General features: G+C 33.5%; 2 protein-coding genes across 2 annotated transcripts; one reads left to right on the top strand and one right to left on the bottom strand.

The window, feature by feature from the left end:
• The first annotated feature begins 945 nt into the window (after positions 1-945).
• Positions 946-1,731, top strand: LOC141337387 (UPF0390 protein zgc136864-like). The gene is made up of 3 exons (XM_073843198.1): positions 946-1,087; positions 1,237-1,292; positions 1,366-1,731. Exons 1-3 carry the CDS (start codon positions 1,000-1,002, stop codon positions 1,522-1,524), a joined length of 303 nt encoding a protein of 100 aa, XP_073699299.1. The 5' UTR covers positions 946-999; the 3' UTR covers positions 1,525-1,731.
• Positions 1,732-2,442: 711 nt separating this feature from the next.
• LOC141336537 (regulator of G-protein signaling 4-like) lies at positions 2,443-10,170 on the bottom strand. The gene is made up of 5 exons (XM_073842207.1): positions 8,665-10,170; positions 8,530-8,595; positions 6,569-6,621; positions 6,311-6,474; positions 2,443-2,780 (listed from the first exon to the last, which is right to left on the bottom strand). Exons 1-5 carry the CDS (start codon positions 8,706-8,708, stop codon positions 2,613-2,615), a joined length of 495 nt encoding a protein of 164 aa, XP_073698308.1. The 5' UTR covers positions 8,709-10,170; the 3' UTR covers positions 2,443-2,612.
• Positions 10,171-10,327: the final 157 nt, after the last annotated feature.

Genomic DNA, 10,327 nt, shown 5'->3' on the forward strand with positions numbered 1-10,327 from the left:
AATAAATAGAAAGATCCAAAAATCAGCATTTATCTGAAATAAAAAGCTTTTGTAACATTATACACTATACCATTCAAAATCTTGGAGTTAGTATAAATATTTTTATTTATTTTTGGGAAAGAAATGATAGAAATTAATACTTTTGTTTAGCAAGGATGCTTTAAATTGATCAAAAGTGATGATAAAGACATTTATAATGTTACAAAAGATTTCTATTGCAGATAAATGCTGTTCTTCTGAACTTTCTATTCATCAAAGAAACCTGAAGAATTTCTTCTCCGCTGTTTTCAACAAAGGGGGACAGTAGTGAAGTATTTTTACTTCACTGCTTTAAAAGTACTTTATCAGAGTGTTTTTCTTTCGAAAACTTTACTTTATAAAATTCCAAAGCATAATATTGAACATTTTACTGCACTACGTTTCATATTAAATATAATTCAATAGTTAATTACATTAGAAATCTAGTACTTTTTTACTTTTAGTCAAGTAAAAGTAATTCAAAGATTTAATTGAGTACAAGAAAGTGCTACATTTTAATGTTCTTAAGTATTAAAGGTAAAAAAAAAATAGTGCAGTAAAAAGTATGACATTATCAATATAATAATAATAATGTTTTGGGCAGGAAATCAGAATATTAGAATGATTTCTGAAAATTTCTGATGTTACTGAAGTAATGATACTAATAATTTAGCTTTAAATCACAGGAATAAATGACATTTTATAATATATTCCAACAGAAAACTGTTATTTTATAAATAGTAAAACTATTTTAAAAATGTCAAATTTTTGCTGTACTTTGGATCTAATAAAAGCAGTAGTTAGATATAAAAAACATTAAAAGTCTTACTGTTAAAAAACTTGGAGTGTATCACACGCACTCTCTGTTTGCCATTCAGACGAGACTTTTATTTTAAAATTTAACCCTAAACGTTTTAAGAGACTTTTATTCTATTTCGCATCCTACGTCTTTCTGTTTCCGGTTGCGAATAAACCGTTGAAATGGCTCAGGGTAAACGGAAATTTAAAGCGCAGCGACCAGGAGGAGCTAAAAAGCCACAACACAAACCAAAAGGACCCAAGAAAGGAGGTAAAAACGTCGTGTTTTTGAAGAAAAAGTATTCTGAATGTAATACTGCGATATATAGATAGCGCAGCATACTGAGTGAACGCGTTTGCGATTATACATACGTGCACGCGCACGCGCACTTCGTGATATTCAAATCCTCTTTATTTCAGGAAGGATTATCGCACCCAAAAAGGCTCAAGTGGTCCACCAGCAGAAGCTGAAGAAGGTAAACATTCGGTTTGCTTTTAAAATCATTCCGTGTTAAATAATAGTGGTTTAATTAGTCTGTGTTTGTGCAGAGTTTGGACGTGGCCATCAGGAATAGGATCGAACAGGAAGTCACACAGAAGGCCAGCACATCCCTTCATAAGAAACTGAGCGTGTTGAAAACGCCAGAAGCCAAAGGTGGCACAGCTGGACCCTCAAAACCAGCTGCTGGATCATCCAAGACCAAGTGATGGCAGGCAAATACTGTAATCCGATGTGGAGCCGCTAGATGGCGCCACCTTATTAAAAAAACTGATGTTTGCCACTTTCTGTGGACTAATAGTGAAAAGTTTATTCTGTATTCTTAGAGAAAGAAACATGGAATATCATGTACAACAGGTCATAATTCTTTAGACTGTGCTTATTTTTGTAAAATAAAATAAGTTATTTACACCTAATTATTCTTAGGTTTTATAATGTCAAGAAATTTAGTGAATTTGTCATGGGCAAGCACTGCTATTTTGTGTAAATCTAGGTAATTTCATGATCGAATTCTAGTATTATATGCCCCTTTCCTCCCTTTTGTGTTTATCTCGTAAACCACACCGACTTTTTCCACTGTTAAGGGGAGACACTGCAGGCAAAAACAGTTTTTTTTTCATGCACCTGTCGAGATTGAGATTTTTGGTGTTTTTTCAGTCTAGTGAAAAGAAAAGTGTTTCTTTTATAGCACTTTATCTATTTGTGTCAATAGATTTCAATTACAATCCATATTTTTAAAGGCTGTTTTCTCAAAATGAGTTTTTTTCTTCAACACTGAGCCATAAATCTCCACTTCAGTAGCACTTGCACACACCAAACTAAACTTTTGTATTCCTGTCTATATGCTGAAGGTTTTTACAGAGGGATTTGTTCATATATAATTTGCTTGATTTTATACTCGATTTTATTCCCCCAAAAAATAATATAGTTTTCTGCCTGTTCTAAGAATTTTCTGAATTGTGAAGTGACAAAATGAGATACCCAAAATCCTCTCTGTAAAAACATTTGACTCTAATATATATATATAAAAAAATTGTACTAGAAATGTATGCAAACTACCACATATTTCATTGTCTGGCGACCTTGAGCTTCCTGATCTCTGATTGGCTCTCAGTGTATGACAGACAGCAAAACACTCCTATTTTGACCCTTATAACTTTATTAAGTTTGAAGATATAAAGCCACAGTGAGCCATTATATGACTACAGAGTCCATGTCTGACTAAACTATGACACATTCCAGGGTTAAGTAAATAATCTAGACCACAGATACAGAGTTTTTTTGATAGTAGTGTGTCTCACAGGACTTTGAGAGCCTGCTGGCTGTAAGACGAGCGCAGGAAACGTGGGAACGAGTCTTTAGCCATTAGAGAGAAGATCCGTTGCTGAGCGTCACCGAACGTGTCCGCTGTGGGATCCTCCATCAGCCCCATCAACGCCTCGCGGGTCTCGCTGTCCAGATTCACCTGAGAATTGCGTCATATGAGCTCGTGCATTAGCAGTCAAAAGTTTTTGGATGGTAAGATTAAAAAAAAAAATTTAAGAGGTCTCTTCTGCTCACTAAGCCTGCATTTACAGCACAGCAAAAACAGTAAAATTTTGAAATATTTTTACTATTTAAAATAACTGTTTTCTATTTTAATATATTTAAAATTTGATTTATTCCTGTGATTTCAAAGCTGATTTTTTAGCTTCATTACTCCAGTCACATGATCAAAACATTTGTCATTGTTGTTGAAAAAGCAGCTAAATAGACTTTTTTCATGTTTCTGATGAATAAAGATTTCAGAAGAACGGCATTTATCTCAAATAGAAATCTTTTGTAACATTATAAATGTCTTTATCATCACTTTTGAACAGTTTAAAGCATCCTTGATAAATAAAAGCATTAATGTCTATAATTTCCTTCCCTCCAGATAAATGCTGATCTTTAGATCTTTCTATTCAGAGAATCCTGAAAAAAATGTTCTCAACTGTTTTAAATATTCATAATAATAATAAAAGGTTTCGTAAACAGCAAATCACCATGTTAGAATGATTTCTATAGGACCATGTGACACTGAAGACTGGAGTAATGATGCTGAAAATGTAGCTTTGATCACAAAAATAAATTACATTTTACTATCTATTCAAATAGAAAGCAGTTATTTTAAGTAGTAAATATATTTCACAATATTACTGCTGCATTTTGGATCAAATAATACCAGGCTTAGTGAGCAGAAGAGACTTCTTTAAAAAAACATTAAAATTCTTACTGCTCAAAAACGTTTGACTGGAAATGTATACAGGAGTGAAAACTGTCAAAATCATGTCTGGGTCATATTTTACTTCAAAAAGTATTAAAAAGCCTATTTTGGGACCATTACGATGTTGTATTATTATGGCATTTAAGCAAATCTCTCTAAATGTTCATCATTGTAATGCAAAAATAGATAACTTATTTAACCCCTTAAGCTCTGGCCACGCCCTAGGACCCACCGGTGGGTCCGCAGGGGGGTCATTGTATTATTTTAAAAAAATCTATTAATTGTTAAGCACAAAACTAGACATATATGGTATTTTTTGAAAGCTTAGAACCTCTGCTTTCTTGCGAATCCAATGATATTTGCATTAATTTTACATAAAAAAAAAAAATACAGTCTAAATTTGTTATTGCGCAACCTCCCCCCCCCCTCGAGAAAATCAGACAAATAATGATGTTTCATATTTATGGCACACAAACTCACTAAAAATAGACAAGTCATATATCAAATGAAAGCTCTTACTCTCAGGAATATAAATATGTGCTTCACTTCACAGATTTTTCACATTACAGTAAAATATCGAAGAATAATTTCAAAAGAATCACGAAAACTGAAATGACTCCTGTGAACAAGCAAACTTTTGCATTATATTTCTGCACTAATAACTACATCTGTGCTCACATACTAGCCTAAAATCCTATATCAACTTTTAGCTTAGGTTGTTTTCTTCAAAATGAGACCATTTCTGTCAGTTTATTCCGAAGTATATGGGTAGGGCGCCCTTTGGTGTGTCTACTGCTTTCAGAAATTGAAAAAAAATTACTAATGCAAAAGCACAATCGGAGATTCTTATGCCTCCTTTCAGTCAAAGCTAAATAACTTTTGCTTGGAAGATGTTATCAACAAAATTCTTTTTTCTCGTGTTTCCTGCCACCTTGTGGAATCAAAAGAAACTTTCTGCTGGGAAATAGACCAAACAGGTCCTAAATTACAGACTTCTAAATATCAACTAAAATCTCTTCAGCTCTGGCCACTCCCTTGGACCCACCGACGGGTCCACGGGGGGGGGTCATCTTATAATTTTTTTAAAATCTATGAACTGTGAAGCACAAAACTAGACATATATGGTATTTTTTGAAAGCTTAGAACCTCTGCTTTCTTGCGAATCCCATGATATTTGCATTAATTTTACATAAAAAAAAAAAAATACAGTCTAAATTCGTTATTGCGCAACCTCCCCCCCCCCCTCGAGAAAATCAGACAAATAATGATGTTTCATATTTATGGCACACAAACTCACTAAAAATAGACAAGTCATATATCAAATGAAAGCTCTTACTCTCAGGAATATAAATATGTGCTTCACTTCACAGATTTTTCACATTACAGTAAAATATCGAAGAATAATTTCAAAAGAAACACAAAAACTGAAATGACTCCTGTGAACAAGCAAACTTTTGCATCATATTTCTGCACTGATAACTACATCTGTGTTCACATACTAGCCTAAAATCCTATATCAGCTTTTAGCTTAGGTTGTTTTCTTTAAAATGAGACCATTTCTGTCAGTTTATTCCGAAGTATATGGGTAGGGCGCCCTTTGGTGTGTCTACTGCTTTCAGAAATCAAAAATGAATAATGTAAAAGCACAATTGGAGATTCCTATGCCTCCTTTCAGTCAAAGCTAAATAACTTTTGCTTGGAAGATGTTATCAACAAAATTCTTTTTTCCTGTGTTTACTGCCACCTAGAGGAATCAAAAGAATCCTCCTAAAGGAACATAGACCTAACTGGTCCTTATTTACAGACTTCTAAATAACAACTAAATTAAAACAATAATAATTTTTCTTACTTTTTCTTTGTGTTTATGACAATATTGTAAAAATATGAAATCCAAAATATGCAATATTTTACCCATGTTTTAAAACACTGAATATTTCCTGTCAAATGAGACCATTTTTATCAATTTATTCCAAAGTATGTGGTTAGGGCGCTCTTTTAAGTTCAGGTGTGTCTACTGCATTCAGAAAAAAAAAAAAAGAGAATTAAAGGAGACTCCAATGCCTCATTTCAGTCAAAGCTAAATAACTTTTGCTTGGAAGATGTTATCAACAAAATTCTTTTTTCCCGTGTTTACTGCCACCTAGTGGAATAAAATGAAACCTCTTGCAGGAACATAGACCAAACTTTTCCTAATTTACAGATATATACATAAAAAAAATAATAAAAAATATATATAAAAATCTGACTTTTTGACTGTGTTCATGACAATATTACAAACATATACAATACAAAATATGCAAAAATTTACTCATGTTTTAAAATTCAGAAAGTTTCCTGTCAAATGAGACCATTTTTATCAATTTATTCCAAAGTATGTGGTTAGGGCGCTCTCTTAAATTTTGGTGTGCCTAACTCTGAAAAAAATCCAAAATATGCTGCAGAGCTTAAGGGGTTAAAGAGATATTAAATATATAAATACATTATACAGATTTAAATAAAAGATTTTATTTTTTAGAATAATACAGTGCACTCATTCATACTTCAAATTAAAACAATTTTAAAAATAATAATTTAAAAAAGCATTTTTTTTTTTTTTTGTGCTGCTGCTAATGAATGCCGCTTGCTTTTGGTCAAAATGTGTGTGAAAGTAATTAAAATAGAATGCAAAAGGTCTCAACTGTTCTAAAAATAGACTTTCTTTATTTACTCAAACTTTGATTTGTTTTAGTTAAATTCGTCTCGTCTCTTACCTCCCGAGGAGCATCAGGGTTGATGAACTGGTTGTAGATGTTCTGGGCTTTGGCCGCCAGTTTGGAGCCGGATGCGTTCTTGTATTCCTCACACGCCAGCCAGAACTCCAGGTTCTCCTCGCTGAACTCTGAGCACAGGAACCAGCGGAACGCCTGAATGCCCACTGCAGAGAGAACGATTAAACTCCGTCACACTGGGTTTCACTTTAGAAAAGACAAATGAACTAATTAAGTCAAATCATTAAGAAAGTCTCTCACGCTTGCTGTTGAGTAAAGACTCCAGGTCCTGAGGCAGCTTTTCCTCATTCACTCTGACGGAAACAGCAGTGTTGAGGGTAATGCATTACAAGTAATGCAAGTTACGTAATTATATTACTTTTTCCAAGTAACTAGTAAAGTAAGGCATTACTTTTTAATTGACAAGAAAATATCTGAGTTACTTTTCCCCCTGTTTATTAATTAAAAGCTCTCCTGTCCCCATGTTGAAAGAAATTGTAAGATGTTACTTTAGTTCTAGAATAAATGTGAACATGCATTAATTCATCTCACTTGCTAAAAAAAGAGATACAGTATTCCTCAAAATGAATAAAAACAGTGAAATTCAAAGCAAACCTGCAATAATTAAATGTTAAATAATACAAATATCCTTTATGTATTTAATCCCATTTTATTAACCGATGTCTTTGCTGCCGACCTTCGATGATCCAGTTCATCCATACTAATAAGCAATAATTACTCAAGATAATCTAGCATTTGTTTTCCTTTTTTTTTTTTTTTTTTTTTCTGAAGAGTTGACATTTTTCTTCTGTGGTCTACTGCACAGACAAGAATTTACTTTTCTCTAAGCCTGAGGCTTTTGGTCTAAAAAGGCTTTTACATTTGCAAAAAATTGAACTTTTTATATTAAAAACAAACAAGCCCTGGCCAGATTTAAAATGTAACGTAACACATTACTTACCATAAATAGTAATTAAGGAACCAAATTAGTTACTGTTTTAAGGAATATTGTAATGCATTACTTTTAAAAGTAACTTTCCAACACTGGGAAACAATATATCCTTTTATTACTTAATTCGGCTTGTCGTAAATAATGTTAAATACATAGGGTTCTCTACAAGTTCAACTCAATCGATAGCATTTGTGGCATAATATTGATTACCTCTAAAAATAACTTCGATGCGCCCCTATTTTAGGTTATGGTAAGGCACTTACAATACAAACGGATTCAAATACAGAATTTTTTTCTCAGCTAATGAACTATAAAAAACAATTTTTTACATTTGCAAATTCTGTGTAGTGTTAATGAACCAGAAGTCTCAACCATCCGCTTACTTCCACATTGAAGAATAAGGTGGATAGGGTTTACCATGTTGTGTAGTCATGGCAGAAAGCTTTAAAACTGGATATAATACTAAAAAGGATCCGTGATTACACCAAAATACAGTGTTTACATATTGTGGCTTAGTTATTGAAAAAGTATTTGAACGTTTACAAATTGGTCTCATTCACTTTAAAGATAAGTGTCTCAGGCAAAGATTAACACCATAAAGTTTTAATAATCGTTCTGTGAGAATCGTAAAGTCAACACTAACTATAACAATATTCTTGTTAGCACTTTAAAAACGTTATTGTAGCTAATGAATGAAAAAACATTGACAGCCAATCAGACTTTATGAAGTGCGAATATTAGCACTCTTAGTGTTTTTGCTTTTTTTTAACAAAAATGAGATGAGCAAAAGAGTAAATAATTTGTTGTGGTACTCAACATATGTGACCCTGGACCTCAAAAACAGTCTTAAGTAGCATGGTTATATACATTGTATGGGTGATAAATATCACTTAAAAATTAAAATTTTCTTTTATGCCAAAAATCATTAGGATATTAAGTACAGATCATGTTCCATGAAGATATTTTCTAAATTTCCTACCATAAATATATCAAAACTTAATTTTTGATTAGTAATTTGCATTGCTAAGAACTTTAAAGGCGATTTTCCTAATATTTAGTTTTTTTGCACCCTCAAATTCCAGATTTTCAAATAGTTGTATCTCAGCCAAATATTGTCCTATCCTTACAAACCATACACCAATGGAAAGCTTATTTATCAGCTTTTAGATGATGTATAAATCTCAATTTTCAAATATTGCTACTAACGTAGTTGATTAATCTTAATTTGTACTGAAGAAAACGACTTTAATTGACAGTGCTCTCGTGTTACCTGTGTTTGTAAACCCACTCCTGCTTTTCAGCCAGATGGGACAGTTTGACCCTCATGCCCTTCGCCCTGTAACATCAAGATACAGTTTTAGATCCATACACAAGTATATGTCTTTCTAAAAGTGCTGATACTCACTTCTCCAGGCATGAGGAGGGGATGCCAGACAGCCCCTTACACATCACACAACGTCTGAATCAACCTCAAAGAAATGATCAAATGTCTCCAGTCTGCTGGACTCTCTCTTGTGTCCTGCTGTTATATAGCGACATTAATCTGATCCTGAGATCGTGAAACAACACAGACAGCTGTTGGCTGACAATGCAACACAATGGCTGTCCACATCACAGTTTAGAGCCAAACAGTGCTGATTACAGGCTGTATTGACGTTCGTACAGTTGGTGTGGACAGCAGCTGACATCGGGTTTTCTTCAGAAAGCGTGTATCTGTTTGTGTATCAGCTGTATTTGTGTTGGGAACAGTCACTGAAGGCAACAGGTGTCCAGTAGGTTATCTGTGCTGATCTTAGCATGTTCTGTTCATCAGTTCACATAATAGCTTGTTTCCATGCAGTCACTGACATTTGCAGAGCTATTATTGTTGATCGCAGTGATAGTGAATGCATTTATAGTGAGGCATTATCGTCAGAGGCTTGCATAATTTTATGTTTCAGACCCTGTTGGAAAACTGAACAAAATAGATGTGCATGACATTTGGGAAACACTACCAGGCTCTGAAAAAGTAGGCCAAACAAATTATGGATTGTATTTAAAGTCTAAGTGTCTTCAAACAGAAATACCACAATGTACAAAAACAGATGAAACCAGGAAAATGACTTACATTTGTGTCTGTTCCTCTCGTAAATCTACCAAATTACTTATTTTTGGAGATTGATAGCATATGTTCCCATTCATTTACAAACAGCATGGACATTCATCTAAACTTTTTTCGGTTGCACGCTGGAATGAAAGTCAAATGTGACTTTGGACCATTAAAAGGGTCATAAGGGTAATTTTTTTTATTTTTTTTTATTGAGATTTATACATAATCTGAAAGCTGAATAAATATGCTTTCTGTTGATGTTAGGATGGGACAATATTTGGTCAAGATGCAACTATTTGAAAATTGAATACGAGGATGCAAAAAAATCTAAATATTGAGAAAATCACCTTTATAATTGTCCAAATGAAGTTCAGTATCAAAATTAAGTTTTGATATATTTATGTTAGGACATGGAACATGATCTTTACTTAATATCCTAATGATTTTTGGCATAAAAGAAAAATGTAATAATTTTGACCCATGTATTTTTGGCTATTGCTACAAATATACCCATGCTACTTAAGACTGATTTTGTGGTCTAGGGTCACAAATGACTTCTTTTTGGAGCTTGACAGCATTCGTTCCCATTCATTAACATTGTATGGAAGCATACAGCATGGACATTCATCTAAACTTCTCCTTTTGGGTTGCACGCAGCCGCAGGAATGAAAGTCAAATGCATACCAACATGAGGGCGAGTAAACATTGACAGAATTTTTGAGTGAGCCCTTTGAGGTGGTCAAACTGGTTTTTGCAACACAGTGGTTGTTTTTTGGAGGTCTACTAGTTTAACCAAACTGACCAAGATGGTCTACCTCTAGCAGATCAAAAACTGGCTAACAGTTTAGCTGATTTAGACTTCATCTTGAGCCAACTAATGACGATAAATGACCATTTTGGACCATCTAAACACCTTAGGATTAGTCATAGATGTGTTTTTTTTTTTTCAGTTTGGCTATTCCTAAAAGCCAGCACTTCT

Source organism: Garra rufa, chromosome 6 (assembly GCF_049309525.1).
Source record: "Garra rufa chromosome 6, GarRuf1.0, whole genome shotgun sequence".
NCBI lineage: Eukaryota > Metazoa > Chordata > Actinopteri > Cypriniformes > Cyprinidae > Garra > Garra rufa.